At 37.0% G+C, this 18,562-nt stretch overlaps 1 protein-coding gene and 1 long non-coding RNA gene across 4 annotated transcripts in view; one reads left to right on the forward strand and one right to left on the reverse strand.

Annotated features, from left to right (window-relative positions):
* The window catches only part of LOC107852803 (OVARIAN TUMOR DOMAIN-containing deubiquitinating enzyme 11), a 38,709-nt gene extending 24,020 nt beyond the window's left edge, over window positions 1-14,689 (forward strand). For 2 of the 3 annotated variants that reach the window (XM_047413119.1, XM_016697847.2), the window contains exons 8-9: window positions 13,384-13,468; window positions 14,062-14,689. In XM_047413119.1, coding sequence (XP_047269075.1) covers window positions 13,384-13,468; window positions 14,062-14,225 — 249 coding nt within the window. In that variant the 3' untranslated portion in view covers window positions 14,226-14,689. The remainder of the gene's footprint in view (window positions 1-13,383; window positions 13,469-14,061) is intronic. The other variant, XM_047413120.1, reaches the window with a different exon arrangement.
* LOC107852804 lies at window positions 1,546-3,826 on the reverse strand. Its single transcript, XR_001669566.2, has 2 exons — window positions 2,268-3,826; window positions 1,546-2,187 (listed from the first exon to the last, which is right to left on the reverse strand). It is a non-coding gene; the product is annotated as an uncharacterized LOC107852804 (long non-coding RNA).
* Window positions 14,690-18,562: the final 3,873 nt, after the last annotated feature.

Genomic DNA, 18,562 nt, shown 5'->3' on the forward strand with positions numbered 1-18,562 from the left:
ACTGAAGCTGCGTATCCCTATGCTGGAGATGTCAAGGATAGTAAATGGTTATCAGAATACATCAGAGAAGCAGAAAGAAAAAGCTCGGAGGAAAGATCTGAAGTACAACCACAGATGGAAAGTCATGGGAATGGGCTATTATAGAGATGCCTAATGGGACATATGACGGGAAAAAGAGAAACCTACATTATCGGAGATCAGATGTCAGATGATGGTCATCCCTATTGTGGAAAAAAGCCTTTGGTGTGAATATTTATGAGATGAATGGAGGAAGGTTTCTATTTGAGTTCCCCAACAAGAACATGGCAGAACAGGCCCTTCAAGGGCAATTGAACTAGAAGAATCAAAGGTTCAATCTTGAATGGTGGTCTCCGATGGTTGGATGCTCTCCTAACAATATTCTCTCTAAGGAGACGTGGGTTAGAATTATTGGTATTCCCCTTCATCTATGGTCAAATCAAGTGTTTCAAGAAATTGGAGATCTCTGCAGGGGATGGATGATGGTTAGGAAACAGAATTGAAGAATCATATGATGTGGGCAAGAATACTGGTAGCAAATGATAGAAGGAACACACCTAAAAGTTTCCATCTCTAGGTACGGGGTTGTCTACATCTTTCCGATATAGGCGGAGAGCTAGGTGAGGTTTGAAGTGTCACCGAAAGATACGAGTGGTGCTCCCGAAGCAGCTGGTAACGACATTGAGAAGAGAAGTACATGTATTTCTTTTACCCAGCGGTCCGATGGTTGTAAAGCCTCCAAAAAGGGATCGCAATCCCTTATTTTAAGGGATTTTCTTGCTAGACATGTGGGTAGTAGGTGGACCACAACTAGCAATGAAGAAATAAGAAAATCATGTGAGGGGCATATGCCTCATTTAAATGAATGTGAAAGGCATGTGCCTCTTTTTTAAACGAGGGATCAACTTTGGGCCTCTATCAGCAATCCATTTTAAAGAAAAAAGTTTTAAAAACAGTTGGCCCTGACTGGTCAAGCCAAGCTATTTTCAATGATATTTTAGGGAAAGACCCATGCGGGGAGATGAATAGGACTTTATTGTTGACTGTTTAAATGCTCTCAGGCACATTTCTTGAGAGCTTTCTCTCTCTTACTTTCTAGGTTTGCCGAAGACATTTTTCTGACTAGTCTCTACCTGAACTGATCTTTTCTTTCCTTTAGCCAACAATTATCACCCACTGTGATCACTGAAACAATTACTAGAATAGGTTTTAAGTAGCATCATGGGGGAGAACAAAATTTATTTTGTAGTTGGTTTCAAGTCCATGATATTACGAGATTGATCAGTAGGATGGAAACCTGGTTTGAATGGGTGGAAAGAAGTAGGAATTCAATGCGCAGAACTAAGTTTAACATGAAAACCATGGAGTGGTTAGCTATTGTTTTGCTAGAAGCCTCGAGGGACACTGGAATGCATGCAAGAAGATGGAAGCTCAATGACAAGTTTGCAGACTTTTACTGTGCCAGAAAACACAATAAGTTTGGCAGATTTATTAGCATTGTTACTGTTCAAGGAGGGAACAGATCAGTTATTATAATACCATAGCTTTCATTAAATAAGGGGTGGGGGACATAACATTAAAGGTAGACAGCTTTATTAAAAATCAAAAGAAAGTCCCTAGTACAAGTAGAAGCAGATCTAGAAGAACAGACCTAAAAACCCTTTATGTCGATGCAGTCAGAACCAGTAAGTGGCCATCAAAGGCAACATCTGATGCAGAAATATGTCGAAACAGGGGAGATATAGTCATAAATTATGCTGATGCAAAAGCTCAACAAGGTTCACTGGGAAGGTGCATTGTTGGGACCTTTGCTGCAGGGAAGAATGAGATACCCACTCTTACAGATATTAGAAGATGGGTTACCAGTACATGGAACAAGGATTTTGGGGTCAACATTTATGAGATGAATGGAAACTCTTTCCTTTTTGAGTTCCCTAATAAGCACATGGCAGTATAATCCTTCATGGAGAGTGGACTTGGAAGCATCTGAAGTTATATGTCCAATGTTGGTCACCAACATCGAGATGTTGTACCCAACGAAATAACTCAACTTGGATTAAAGCTATGGGCCTCCCGCTACATCTCTGGACGGAAAGTGCATTCAAAGCCATTGGTGAACAATGTGGTGGGTGGCTAGAAACTGAAGAAGAAACTTCCCTAAAGAATCACCTGAAATGGGCAAGGGTGAGGGTCAAAGGTGATGGGGAAAATATTCTGAAAGACGTTAAGCTATCGGAAAAAGGTCTTACCTTTATTATTCTGATCTGGCCGAAAATTCAAACCTTGGTGGTGACCGGAGAGCTAAAGAAGTCACTGGACAATAACCCCTGGACAATTAAAAAACATTGAGGAAGAAATAACAATTCAATTGCTGGTGTAGATGGTGACAGACACATGGGATGCACAACAAATCTAACAGCTGGCATGGACCCAACAACACATGTGAAAACTTTAAATCATAAATTAGCTGGGCCGGGTCCTACAGGAAAAGAATGCTCAGAAACAAAGGGTTTTTATTTTAATGAAGGCCCAAACTCATTTAATGAAGCTTAAATTTTGGATTACTCTTTGACAAAAGAGACGGTGGTCTCAAAGCTTGATCCTATGGAGTAAGAGGTAGAAGCCAGCTTTAGGGAAGGAGAATTCTTCGACAATGTTACTGAAGAGGCAATCACAGAGGAACAAAAAAAATCCTTTAGTGGAATTCAAAAACCCTTGTGAGGGAGAGGATTTCGTTGATGCTGTAGCATCCATAGACGAGGAAAGAGCTAATACTATCTCTCTCGAATCTCAATTAGGCATGCAAATAGCAGACAGATCGGAAACAGAGTCTTGGAATATCAAAATTGTTGAACCTTTAAACTTCCAAGCTATCGAAGAAGAAAGTGATAGGGAGATGGACGCATCAATCTGGGTACATCAAAATATTATTAAGTTGAGTAAGGAGTTCGGAGTGGTCTTCAATAGATGCAAAAAAGAAGCTTGGGCCCTTTTCAAAAAAATAGACAATAAAAGGCCTTGTGATCAATGAAGCAGAAAATCAAATGGGGCATTTGACCAAAATCAGGGGTTTGAATTAAATGGGTCGGCTATTGGCATGAAGTTCAAGAGTAATGGGTCAAGAACAAGGGGAAAAACGAAAAATCACAGGTACATGATGAATGTGAAGATAATATCATGGAATGTGAGGGGACTGAATTGCATGGATAAGAGGAGAATTATTAATAGTGTGTTGCAAGAGTGGAAGGCAGATGTATGTTTACAAGAAACAAAGCTAGAAGGAGAAAATAAGGAGGCTATTAAACAAGTTTGGGGAAATAGGGGAGTCAAATATGGCTAGCTAGAGGCTAGTGGCACTAGAGGGGGGATCCTTATCCTATGGGGTAGTAAAGCTTGGGAGGGGGAAGTTGTGGAAATTACACTTGTACTAGGGGAAGCAATACTGAATCTGGTTCTAGAATTGATAGAATTTTATACTCTACTAAATGGGGAGAAAAGTTCAATAATGTAAAGCAAGAATTGATGCCGTGAGTTTGTTCTGATCATTCTCCAGTTGTGCTTACAAGTGGTAGTTGGGTCTATGTTAAATCGTATTTCAAGTTTGAAAGGTGGTGGCTGGAGACAGAAGATTTCAATGATAAAATCAAAGATTGGTGGACATCTTTTGAGTTTGAGGGGAGGCCGGATTACATATTAACCTCTAAATTGAAAGCTCTGAATACCAAACTAAAGTGTGGAGTTCCAACACTTATGAAATCTGGAAAAAGAAAGAAAAAATTGCTTAACAAAATCATTGAATTTGATAATATCCAACAGGAAAGACCTTTATCAGATGATGAAACAGTTCATAAGATAGAGTTAAATAAGGAGTTTGAAGATTATGCTAAGAAGGAAGAAATAGCTTGGAGACAAAGATCAAGAGCATTATGGATTAAACAAGGGGACAAGAACACTAAAGGACTGTTTAGTAGAGTGTATAAGAATAATGCAAAATATGGTGTGTTAGTAATGCTTCTATTAGTAATGCTTGTGTTAGCTATGTTTGTATTAGTTATGCTTGTATTTTTCTTATGTAGTGTTTGGTTTGATGTATTAAAACTATAATGAATTAAATAATTTCTTAATTTTTTTTTTTTTATAAAAATATCCTCCCTATATATGTTGGAAAGGGTGTGAAATTTTTTTTGAGCGATAATCGTGTCTTTAATCATGTTAATGCATGTATTGGATCCATTGCATTGCTAATACCATGGATTTTGAGGTATTAGTAATACACACCTCAATATACAATAGAGTGCATTAGTTATACATAGGGTGCAAAAATATACCAAACAAGCTATTAGTAATACACACTAAACTAATGCATGCATTAGTTTTCCAATACACACTACTAAACGACCCCTAAATACTTCCAAAAGATTGCAAATGCACACAGATGAACCAATCATATTGATAAACTGGTGATGAAAGGCAATGAGATAACTGAAGCTGCAGACATCAAAAAGGAAATAGTTTTATCCTACCAGAAGCTAGAAGCTATATTCAGAAGGTGAAAGCTGGAGACCCTCTTACAGCAAGTACTCATTCCTTGTGATCAACAGTGAGGAGCAAGATCTAGAGAAACCTTTAGAGGAAGATGAGGTCCTGAGGGGACTTAAGGCTTGTGCTGTGGACAAAGCACCAGTGCTGGGAGATTTTAAAGGGAGACTTGATGGCAACTATTCAGAATTTCCATTCTCCGGAAGTTCTTGAAAAGAGCTTTAATGCAACCTATAATGCCCTCATCCCAAAGAAGAATGGAGCTAAAGAAATGAGAGTTTTCAGAAGTTTATACAAGTTGATCTCCAAAATTCCCATAGAAAGGTTAAAGAAGGTGATGCAAAAGCTTGTTGACACACAGCAGATGGCTTTTCTGAGAGGTAGACAAATTACTGATGCTGTACCCATTGCAAATGAGTGTCTAGACTCCAAATTGAAGGACAAGATCCCAGGAATAATGTGCAAGCTGGATATAGAGAAGGCATATGATCATGTCAACCGGGAGTACCTGCTTGGAATGCTACAAAAAAGGGGCTTTGGGACTAAATGGATCAGATGGATGACGTTCTACTTTAGTATTGTCAAGTACTCTGTGTTGATAAATGGTTCTCCAGAGGGATTCTTCCCCGCAAGTAGGGGCCTAGGGGCCTGAGACCAGGTGACCCACTCTCTCCATTCCTAATTCTTTCTAGCCATGGAAGGCCTGAACAATATGTTCAAATCAGCTCACAGAAATGGATGGATAAGGGGTTTTAATGTGGCAAAAGAGGAAAGCGACTGACTAGAAGTCACTCATCTGCAATATGCAAATGACACTCTGACCTTTTGCGATGCAGATGCCATTCAACTAAAGTTTTTGAGGGTAATTCTCATCTTATTTGAGGCTGTCTCAGGGCTTCACATCAACGGGAGGAAGAGCCTCATTTTCCCTGTCAATGAGGTAACTAGAATGCAACAATTAGTAGATATCTTGGGTGGGGAAGTAGGACAGTTACCATCTACATACTTGGGCATTCCTTTGGGAGCCAAAGGCAAGTCCAGAGAGATTTGGAATGGTGTAGTGGAGAGATGTGAGAAAAGACTCTAGATGGAAGTCACAATATTTGTCCAGAGGTGGTAGACTAATTTTGATCAACTCTGTACTAGATGCTTTACCAACTTATCTAATGTCTGTGTTTCCACTTCCCGTCAAGGTGGAAGAAAGAATAGATGCTTTGAGGAGAAATTTTTTCTTTCATGGTGAAAAAGAATATAAAGGTTTCCATTTGGTCAAATGAAAAACTTCGTTGATGTCCAAGAAGCAAGGTGGACTAGCCATTAGGAATTTGAGAAAGCAAAACAAAAGTCTTCTCATGAAGTGGTTGTGGAGGTTTACTCTAGAAGATCAGTCTCTATGGGGGAAGGTGATCCAAGCCAAATATGAAAAGGAAGGGCCTTGGAAAACAATGGAAGTAAGTCCTGCATATGGAACTAGTTTGTAGAGATCAATTAGGAATCTATGGCATGATAGAAGATGGGAAATTGGGAGATAGAAAATGTTGAACCACTTCAGATTCAACAATCGAAAGTAATCAGAAATAAAGAAAGGGAGACTTCAATATGGGTTCAACAAAATTTGATCAAGTTGGGGAAAATTCTTGGGGCTGATTTCCTGGGTCATGAAGAAGAGGCTCTTGAACTACTATTACAAGTAGAGAGTTCGAGACAAGCCAGGAGAATGGCAACAAAAATAGTGTGCAAGTAAACAAGTTCTCGAGGCTCTCAAAAGTTGAAAATTTTGGTGAATTCTGATGTTAAGTTCAAAAATAATGGGAATAGAAGTAAGGGAAGAAACCTGTTTATATGTGATAAATGAAGTTCAAATTAGTAACATGGAACGTAAGGGGATTGAATGACCGAAATAAAGAAAGATTAGTTAATAAGTGTAATTGGGGAGTGGAATGTAGATATCATTTGTCTGCAAGAAACAAAATTAGAGAGGTGTATGGTGGAGGTACTCAGACAAGTCTTGGGAGGGAGATGGATCAAACATTCACGCTTGGAGGCTAGTGGAACTAGAGGGGGGATATGTATGGGATAGTAGGGCTTGGGAAGGGGATATTGTGGAAACTGGCATGTATTCTTTGACCTGCGAATTTGAGGCTCAATTGTATAATTCTTCTTGTCATATCACAAGGGTGTATGCCCCTAATTGTTATATAGAAAGAGGAGGCATGTCGGGGAGGAAATTGGGGCCATAAGGGGAATAATAGATAGCCCATGGCTGTATATGGTGATTAAAATGTAGTTTGGTTCATCTCAGTTAAGAGAAATTGTGTGAGAAGAACCAGAAGCATGAGGGAGTTCTCAGATGCCATTGATGACCTGAAATTAATATGGTTTAGAGTGGACAATACTGAGCCAGCTTCCAGAATTGATAGAATTTTGATATCTCAAGAGTGGGATGCTAGCTTCAACAACATAAGGCAAATCACTCCGCAGAGACTTAGATCATACCACAATCCCATATATTACAATGGGGTATATGGAATAGAAACAAGGACTATTTTAAGTTTGAAAATTGGTGGCTCAGCAATGAAGGCTTTATTGACAGAATCAACAACTGGTGTTCTTTCAACTTCTCAGGGAGACCTGACTTCATTTTTGCTTCAAAACTTAAGGCTCTTAAAATCAAACTTAGGAATGGCGTAAAAGTAAAGAAGGAAATCTCGGGTCCAAAAGGAAAATTCTTATGGAAAAATTATCTAAGTTTGATGAGATCATACAGAGCAGAGGGTTATTAGAGTTGAAGATATCAAACAAGAACTCAACTTTACTAGAGTTTGAGCAGTTGGTCAAAAATGAGGAAATCTCATGGAGACAAAAATCTAGATCACTATGGCTCAATGAGGGTGATAGGACACTAAGTTCTTCCACAAAATAACCAATGCGCACAAAAACTACAACAACATTGATCAGTTGGTGGAGAAATATCCCAAGATCTTAACAGAATAGAAGGAGAGATAGTTGAGTATTACAAGAAGTTGTACATTGAAACCAACAACTAGAGACCTGCTTTCAGAGACATCAATTACCCCAGATTTACAGAGGAGGAGAAAGAGAATTTACAAAGTAGTTTTGAGGAAATTTAAGTCTTGAGTTGTTTGAAGATGAGTGCAATTGACAAAGCCCCTGGCCCTGATGGCTTCACTATGGGCTTCTTTTTGAAATGTTGGGAGGTGGTGAAGGGAGACATCATGAAAGCTTTTTAAAATTTCCATGAGTAGGAAATCTTTGAAAAGAGTTTGAATGCTACCTTTATAATTCTAATACCTAAGAAGAAAGGCTCCAAAGAATTGAAAGACTTCAGACTTATCAGCTTGATTGGAAGTATTTACAAATTGTTTGCCAAAGTTCTGACGGAGAGAATTAAAGGGGTCATGGTCAAACTTGTTGATTCTCACCAGATGGCTTTTGTTAGAGATAAACAAATCATGAATGCAATAGTTACTGCTAATGAGGCTGTAGACTCAAGAGAGAAAAACAAAAAACCAGGAATCTTGTGTAAACTTGACATGGAAAAGTCATATGACCATGTCAATTGGGATTATCTTCTGTATACTTTGGGGAGGATGGGTTTTGGAAGAAAATGGATCCAGTGGATCAAACAATGCATTTCTACAGTTAGGTTCTCGGACCTCATTAATGGATCTCCGCTGGATTCTTCAGTGCTCAGAGGGGACTCATACAGGGGACCCTTTATTTCCTTTTCTGTTTCTAATTGCTATGGAGGGGTCGCAAAATATGAAAAAACTGCAAAAGTTGATACGAGATCGATTACGAACACACAAAAACAGCCAACAATACAAGGCAAACCGAGAACAAGATGGAAATTCACCCTTGGCAGCAACACACAAAAACCATGAACAAGAAACAAAAACACAACAATGCAATAAAATAAAGGATAGGTAAGATGACATAAGATCTTACGAAACAAGGAGAACTGACACGTGTATCAAACGCAAAGACCCTCAGTCATAATAATCAAACACTAATCTTCTTACGGTTTCCGTTAAGGGAATCAACTCTGCTTACAACCACCGTTTCTAAGCAAAAGATCAATATTGGCTTTTCCAAGCCCTACACTAAACTACTTGGCTTTCCCAAACCGTACACTAAGATACACTCTCAAAGAGAGAAGACTTTCAATGTTCTTCAAATATCCATAATCAACTAAAGAGCAAATGACCTAATAGAAGATTACTTATAGGCTATTACAAATGAAAGGTAAAATGACTGCAACACCCTTAGTGAGAGGGGCTGCCATGGGGTGTGGAACAAACATGTGTAATCACTAAAATACCCTTAATGAGTTCCAACGCTCTAAAGGCGCCTTCTTCAAGCTCCAAAGCCATGGGTTCAACTTGTAGTCTCGGGTATGCATCAAAGGCAAGCCACCCAAGCAACCTCCACAGACGGGATTGCTTTATGGTGTGCTCCAAACGGGTCCTCCATGCATGCTCTTGTGTCCTCGAGGTAACCAAAGCTTGAGTCTTTAAGTGTTGGCCTCCAAAGATGTCATCAAAAACTATGATGGTCGTTTGGCTCGTATCAAAAGTGAAGGGATGGATAGGTGGCTTCGAGGTTGGTAGAAGTAAAGATAATAGAGTGGAAGTGACTCACTTGCAATATGCAGATGATACTTTGATTCTATGCGATGATGAAGAAGATCAACCGAAGATATTAATGATGATACTAGTGCTCTTTGAGGGAGTTTCTAGGCTACACATTAACGGGAGAAAAAACTACTTATAGCCTAAGTTGTATGGACTCGGGTGCGGGTATCTGAGACGGGTGCTGATCCGAGAGTCGGATTTGTCAAAATTAAAATTTTAAGATTCGGGGGTGCGAATCCGAGTATGGATTCGGGTGAGGGGATTTAGCTAATAAAATTAAATATTATAAATACAGAATTATAAAGATATTCTAAAAATCCACTTTTAACTTTTAGTTACTTTTTCAATTAGGATTAATCTATAGTATATACTGTATTTTTGGGAAACAAACAGGCACATATATGTTTTTTTACTAAATTAACATAAACTTTTTTTTAATGGAAAACCAACACACATATTTTTGCTATATTAATATAAAAATTCTTTTTATACTTATAAAAATATTATTATTAAAAACATCCAATAGATCTGAAAAGTTTTTTCTTACGGTTCAACCAGTCTCTCTTTCTTTCCAACTATTCAAATTCCGACGACAAAAATTACCATCGCCGGATTTTGCCCTTCCAACAATGTCAACGGTCACTGATTTCTCCTTTCCGGCGATGATAACAGTCGCCTGATACTCTCCCTTCCGACAATGACAGCTGTCACCGGTTTTCTCACTTCCGACGACAATAACAATTACAATCGTCGGTTTTCTCCCTGTCGGAGATGATAACTCTAAACCCGTCGCCGATATTTCTCCTTTTCGGCGACGCGACCAACTTTGTTCTAATGTTGGGTCAATGTCTTCGAATCTGTTTGATCGAATCGGAGACGCACACCGCGTTCACGCTCGCACCAACGTCGCGTCGGGATGGGTTCAACAGCGAAACTGACGAGTCCGCGCAACATACTGGGTGGGGAAATTGGTGTTAACCTACAACATATTTAGCGATGTCTCGGAGGGCTATATCTCAATCTTATAAGATTTTGAACAAGGTGATAGAGAAGTGTGAGATGAAGCTAGCAAGATGGTCTAGTGGGAGGATGTTACAGCGGGCAAGAGATGAGGGGGATTGGGTATTAAAAATTTGAAAAATCAGAGCAAGACTCTTAGAATGAAATGGTTGTGGAAATTTTGCTATGAGAACCACTCCTATTGGAAGGGGGAAGACTGTTGTTTTTTTTAAAAAAAGATGGGGCAGCGAAAAGGGGTTGTTAAAATGACTCTCTTTGGATTGAAATGACTTTCAAGCTTTCAATGGCTCTCCAATAAGTTTATTAAGCATTGACTCAACAACTAAAACAACCTAATCTAAAATTTAAAATTTAAATTCATTATAACTAAACAATTTGTTAAACTAAAATTACTGCAGTAACTAAATGCAAAACTAACACTTCTCCTTTGCTTCAGTTACTGCAATTTCAAAAACTGCTCCTCCTTAATTTTTGCTTTGGTAGTACATGCTAAATTTTTCAATTTTTTTGAACTTGCACTTTTCCTTTTTGATATTGATCTTTCTCTTCTTTCTTTTGATTTTTTGCTGGAAAAACACCATCAGCAATCTTGTCTTGTTTGAAAGTACTTTCATAGGCATTGCAAACTGTTATAAGGTTTCAAGATATGATTTTTTCATAGAATTAGTTTTGCATTTAGTTACTGCAGTAATTTTAGTTTAACAAATTGTTTAGTTATAATGAATTTAAATTTTAAATTTTAGATTAGGTTGTTTTAGTTGTTGAGAAATTTTAGATTATTTTGAAATTCAAATTATGCTGATTTTTTTTGTTTTATGTTGGCTATTTAAAGTACTTCAATGCTCAATAAACTTATTGGAAAGCCATTGAAAGCCTTATTGAAAGCTTGAAAGTCATTTCAATCCAAAGAGAGTCATTTTAACCCCTTTTCACTGCCTCATCTTTTTTTAAAAAAACCAATAGTGGTATCAGAGCTTCATTGATCTTTCGGGATCTCTGAGTTCTTCCAAAGCGCTACCATATCATTTTTAACCCGTCAGGGCTACCTTTTTAACCCGTAAGGGCTACTTTTTTAACCCGTCAGGGCTCCATTTTAACCCATCAGGGCTACCTTTTTCAATCCGTGCTTATTTTCAAAGCATAGGGCTATTTTAAACCAAACAGATGTCAAGCAACAGTCTTTCTTTGAATGCCCTAAAAATTTTCACCGACAAAAACTGTCTAATTTGATCGGTGAAGAAATCATATCTTGAAACCCATCTTTTTTTAAGAAAACAACAACAAAGACTATTGGATGACAAAAAAGGTAACTACTCCTTATGCATTAAGCTTATGGAGGTCTATAAGGTCTTTATGGGATGAATTCAAAGACAATACTGGGTTCAAAGTGGTAAGTGGGGAAAGAACTGACTTTTGGAAGGATATATGGCATGAGGCAGGTAGACTTGCAAATCTATTTCCAGACATCAATGCCTTAGTGTCACATCTGCAAAATCTCATAGCTGATCTTTGGTCACCACAGGGGGAACTTCATCTTCAGAAGACAGGTAAATGGCTGGGAGGTTCAAAGAATTGCTGATTTCTATGACACTATTGTACTCCTCAATGACTTGGAAAAGGGCCAAGATACTTTATGGTGGAAGGGCAACAAGAAGGGTTTTTCAAGTTGAATTGTGCCAATAATTGGTTGAACCACTCAAACCAGGATGTAAGTAATTGGCCTTGGAAAGGAATTTGGAAATCCAAAATACCATACAAAGTATCTTGTTTTGTATGATTACTAGCTAAGGAAACAGTTTTGACCCTAGATAACTTGATGAGGAGAGGAATTTCATTATGTTTTGCATAAATAATTCAATTTTCTAATTGGACCTTTGTAGGTTATTATATTAAGAGTTTCCATCTATCTTTCCTTCTCGGTGAGAGCATAGTAAACGAAGAAATTCATTCCCAAACTGAAATATTGAATCACGAAAATGTCTAGATTTATTATATTTGATTACGAGAATGATGTAAAATATTTCCCTACTTTTATTAGATTAGGACTCCTTATGTAGGAGCCCTTATTGTGTAATGGCAACAGTAAGTTTTCAGTATCTCTGTTCTCTCCTTACCCATTTACACAAACAATAGAACATTCCCATGAGATCAAGTGCAAAGCGACTTGTTAAAACTACGTCTGCCAGCTATTTCTTTTCCTAAAACCTCATCATGCGTGGGTGCAAGATACATGTTTATTCAGGCAGTAAAAGTTACAGTAAATTTTGGATAACATAGAAGGTTCGAGAAGAAAAAGATTACATGATTAGGGACCTATGACCTAAGTTGTGTGGATTCTTCACTTTTGGTGTCGCACCTGGGTCGACAATCGATACTACATGGGTGTGGGTGTGGGGTTCGCACCAGATATGATCAATCAATTTAGGGTACTTTGACCAAAAACAATGGAGAGAGACAATGATTTCTGAAATCAAAACAAAGGATTGGGCAAAATCATAATTTAGGCACATGTTTTTAATCGTTAAAAGATACATGTATTTAAAAGTCTGCAAATAGAAGGTGCTTTAAAGATATTTACAGATCAATATCACTGTTGAATGTGCAATTAAATCAATAAGTCTACCATGATCTGTATATCATTTAAATAGCCATGTTACACCAAAAGAATTGTGAGGAGATACATTTGTAAAAAGTAATTACTTATTCATACTTGCTCTCAAAAGCTCATGCATTCCTTTCCTTTCAAAGTCCACCTTAATTTAGGCTACAACTCTATATTTAGATAATTGAATTATTTTTAGCCGAATCTCCGCACTTGTATCCATACCTAACACCATATTTCCGAATCTTTTAGATCATGAAGGGTACAGCCTCTAGATCCACACCTGTATCGGTCACCCTATAAGTGTATAACTGATGTAAAGAAAGGTTATTACATCTTTCCAAGTTTTATAGCGCAAATCACTAGGTAGATTTGGACATTTTCCACCTAAAGGATTTCTAGACTTTGGATTTCTGAGAATTGCCTTACCCATTTCTTCTTTCTTGTGTTGCTTATGCTTTCTTATCTATATGTTTTTTTCTTCATTTTTTCGGGTGAGCCACGGAGCTGGTGGTGTAACTCTTTGCTTCTGTTGAATTTTGATTGCAGTATGGAGTAAAAATATGTTTGGTCACTTCTTTTCGCGAAAATGGCTACATTGAGATCCTTCCCAAGGACATACAACCTTCTAGAGGTACGTACGTACATCTTCTCTGGCATACACACACAAACACCCTCACATGCATGCATACATCTTGTCTGTCATACACACACATAAACACCCTCACATACACTTGCATGCATACATTTGTATGTGTATGTGCACACATACTGACAGATAGCTACCTAGCTGCTATTACCAAGAGGCATAATCCTATGCAAATGAACTAATCGGATGATGTTTTGTGCTTTATAGGAATTTTGATGTACTATAGTAGTAACTGAATGCTTTCTCCCGCGCAAAATACAAATTTAAATCATGTTTGTGGATATTCTTTTGCTGATTCTCTTTAGATAGGCAAACGTTTCTGTTTGTAATCATCCAGATAAAAACTAATTAAAATGTTCAAGTAACCTTCGCCAGGTTCAAGAAGGAGCATTGTTTGTCTCAAATTCTTTTTTCCAATACTTACCATGGAAGAATGATTTAGTAGTCGAGCAAATTCACGTGTGCTCTTTATAGGGTTGATGTTTAATTTGGCTTGCGGTTTCAATTTGTCTTGGGTGTTGATTTTTCTTCTCATCTTTGTATCTTCATATGTTTAACGACTTGTTATTTATTTTCAGAATTGTGGCTGAGTTTCTGGAGTGAAGTGCATTACAATTCTCTATACAAAATCTATTACATTTTTGAAGTTGTGTTCTCTGATGCAGATCTAATTTGGACTCGATGGGTTCAACCGTTATTTCTTACCACTAAATCTATTACATTTTTGAAGTTGTGTTCATAGTTAGATATTTGTTGAAATCGTAGTGATTCTCAATCATTCAATTTTCCGTGGCATAACTGATGGGTTCAGTTGAACCGTTGAATCCATGTTCTACCCACCTCTACCTCTTGTGCTTCCGTTCATCCTTGAGAATGTCTTGGCTATCATTGGTTTCTGATATATTGAGCATATCTTCTTAACTTGATGTGCAACAGAGGTGCCTGCTAGAGTGTGCAGAAAGAAGCATTGGCTTTTCTGAGGCTTTCACCAGCAAAAGTATTGAGACACGACATTTGAGCGTACTGCCTTGGAAGTAAAGCATTTTACATAGAGGTTACCCAAGATTCGAAGTCAATGTGTGTGGAGTACTATTGCAGTCGCTACTCACTACTCTTATGCGACAATTACTGAGTACTTAATAGTTGATATGAATATATGTTTCAACAATCCTAATATATATATATATATATATATATTTATATATATGTATATGTGAAAGTGTAAGCCATGTGAACATGAGGTCACGTTTCAAGCCGTAGAAACAGCCCCTTGCACAATGTAAGGTGAGGCTGCGAACAAGAGAACCTTGTGGTTCGCTCCTTCCCTAGACCTTGCGCATAGCGGGAGCTTGAGTGCACCGGACTGCCTTTTTTTTTTCTACTCTCGTGTGCAAGTGTAGCTGGTCAATGCCTGGATATCTAGAAAAGGTTACCACCAGCATAAAAATAGTTGAATTAGAAGTAAGCATCGTAACATATAATGAGCTGCATAGTTAGATAGAATTAATGTGGTCTTCTTTGAAATTGAGGGGTAATGAACATGTATAAGTTTGAATACAAACGCAGAAGATGCTTACAGAACATTGAATATGGCAATTTCCTCCTATTTTGCACTAGGTATTCCACTTTTTTCTTGCTCACTATCCTCAGTGTGTATTATTAATAATTAATTAGCATTGAAAACAACATTTGACAGAAATACAAGGTAAGACTGCGTACGATACACCCTTGTGATGGGACTCTTCCCGAACGCTGCGCATAGCGGTAGCTTTAGTGCATCGGGCTGTCTTTGCTCTGTTATATGCTCATTAAAGTTTCTTCTTGGATCTAGCAATTGAGCATCACGTGGCTTTCCTTTTATTCAGCACATATTGGTCCAAAGGAATAAAGTGCATCTGCCAATAGATGACTCTTAAGCAACGCCCAAATATATTTCAACTCGTTTTGGACTCGATTTATTTTATCCGGGACTTTCTATATTTATAAATAGTTCTTAAAAGGTATTTTGGTAGATAACTTTTAACCTACGCAATGAGAACATTGTGGAGGCACAGGGTAAGAGCGAAAGTCAAAACCCTACCACTGATAAATCATCAATACACATCGGTCATGGCCGATCAGGCTGCTGGTTGGTCTGGAGTAGAGGCTGGCCAAGCTTTTTGGTTGACTTCAGTAGAAAATTTTCCTCATCTATATGATCTAAAAACACTAAAAACATTAATTTGCCTAACAGACGTATCACTTTGCCCATCAAAGAATTAGATCATCAGAAAGAAGAATCTAGACGTTGAGGAGAATCGAACAGAGAATATTGGGAAGATAAAGTATACAGATCTTGTGTGGCCTAATACTATTAATTCACATTTGATAAGTAATTGTGGGGTGGGGGTGGGGGTTGGGGGGAGGCAAGCAGGAGTGATTCCTATTAAGGAGTTGACGTTCAATAATAGTATTTCTAGAATGACATGGACTGAAGAGGAGTACAAAAGATGAACATTATAGAAGATTTACTTTATACACTATTGTGGGTAAATTTTCATATGGTTGGCCGATTTAGAGTATCTTAGAGTGCAGATTCTAGAACAATGTAATATCAAAGGAGATTGCAAGATTGCATTGCTGAGAAATATTATACTAATGTGGTTCAATTTTATGAAGACTTTTGTTAACATGATGGCATTGGATATTAGATGCGACCGTTGATTTATGACTTTAATTTCAAGGTGGAGGAGGAAACCACTCATGGCTTGGATATCTTTTTCGAATTTGTTACCTATGCTCTTTGTTAAGGAATCACTGTTTTCACTAGCAAAGGTAGGCTACTATAAATAGAATTAGACCTAGTTGTGCAAGAGTAAAGATACAAATGGATCTAGCAGCTGAGTTACCTGAACATGTGGAGTTAGAAATTGTGAACGGCATCACTAAAGAAGTGAGGTAGTAATGAAAGAACATAAAAAAGGTACAAATAAAAAAGGAAATCACTATCGGTCAATAGATTTTTTTAAACGCTTTAACGTCTTAACATGACATCGTCACCTAAAGCTTTGATGAATTTCACCTCCAGCTTTGATTCAAGTTCTTGATTATGCTCTTAGGGTGGTGGTACACATAGATGTCATTTTGTCTTTTTGACATATCAAATTTTAGAATATTAAAACTTTTTTACCCATCAGTCTCATCCCCACAGATTTGGATGGCTCGCTTTTCATGTCACCAACCCCAATATCGAAAATTATTCAGAATTTGGTCCAACAAACCCAATTCTAAAGTTGTAGTATTTTTAACGTTCTTACTATTGTCCGCTTTCTTAACCTCAATATCATCTGTAATATTTGGATCAAATGGTCAAAATTCAGCTTCTACTATATAAATTAACCTTAATATCGTCAGTAACATTTGGATCAAATGGTTAAAATTCAGCTTTCTACTCTATAAATTGACTCTAACCCTCTTATTCTATCCATACAACAATATGCAGTTGGCCTTCATATGCCTTAACCATTTTTTCAAATAGGTCTCCATGTTGTGAATGGTAGTGCCAAACTTGTCGATCTCTTATGTGAGCTCACCTCTTTCTTTTACAAAAAAGCTTAGAGAATACCATAAACTTCTATTCATTGAGCTTTCTCTGTTAACCAAGTTTGTCTCAAAACCTCCACTCTTTCAAAATTTTCTTCTCGATGGAACTCACTCTTTTTGTTCCTTGGAGGTTCATTTTGTTTTTTCGCCAAGCAGTAACTTGCACATTGTAAGATTCTATACTGACATCTATTTTCTTTATTGCTTTACTATTTTTTTGCATGTGTGGATTTCCATCGTTCAATATTTTGCTTCAGTATCTACTTCAATATATCCCTAAGATGAGCACCTTCTTCCACGTCCTCCACTTCATTATTCCAATCAAAATCAGAAGCAACGGAATCATCATCATAATAGGAACTTAGAGAAAGAACGAACATAAGATTTAGAACAACTATTTTGATTCATCTTGACCACTATATATATGAGAGGCATTCTATTCAAAAATTTGGAAAGGTGGACACAACCGACTTCTGAAAATACGAAAATAGTTTTTTCCAAATGGGATCCTCCACAAAAAGAGAAAAATCACCGAATATGAATAACCAACATTTAATCAAATTTGATTTTAAAATGTCATGTCAAGAAAAGTAACAAAAGACCAAACAAAACAAAAACAAAAACCTTGAATAGACAAAAAATAAAAGTCTAATTTAAGAAAATAGTTAATTGAAGTCTACGATACCAATGCCTAAAACATAACCGATCCATACACATATACAAGTATATGTGGTCGACAAGTGAAAAAGTGATGAGCAGAACAACGTTCATATGAGGAGTTGCAATTAACTATAAGTCAAATCAAACTATTACGATTTGTTCATTCGAACTACTTCGAAAAGTTATTGTATTAACTAAAATAGAACGATACTATAAAAGAAACAAGTAAATGAAATGTGCAAAATTTAATGAGATAAGAGATCCTAGGGGGAGGGAGGGTTAAGGTGTATAAATTGCAAACAATGGTTAGTACCCATTTGTCCTTAAAAGGTGAAAGTAATTTTGAAATTTTTTTTTGGCAAAAATTGTTTGATCATACAATTTATTATTTTTGGCAAAAAACTCAAGTTTCCAAAAACTGAAAAAAATAGCCTTTGGGCCAAATTTTAGTTTTCGGGTATTTTTAAAAATTTAAGATCTAGCCCAAATTCTTAAATTTTATATTAAAAAAGATCTAAAAATTACACAAATACACAACTTTTGTTTCCAATATTACAAAAAATCTCAATTCCCTAAACACATTACAAAAATCTCAACATATACACAGAATGCTATGTATATGTCGGCTTTATTATGTTTATTAATAGGGAGAGAGAGTAAAGTAATTAAAAAAGAGGGAGAGAGTGTAATTACTTCGAAAAGGGTTGATATTTATGTTATTTATACAAAAAAGATTCCACAAATTTTTTGTTGGGCTAAAAATTGATAGTGTCATTTAGAAGCTAATTAGTTGTAAATTATATAGAGGAGAATTCAGATGACACATAATACTATACT

The sequence above is a fragment of the Capsicum annuum genome, chromosome 5 (assembly GCF_002878395.1).
Source record: "Capsicum annuum cultivar UCD-10X-F1 chromosome 5, UCD10Xv1.1, whole genome shotgun sequence".
In the NCBI taxonomy this organism is placed as follows: domain Eukaryota; kingdom Viridiplantae; phylum Streptophyta; class Magnoliopsida; order Solanales; family Solanaceae; genus Capsicum; species Capsicum annuum.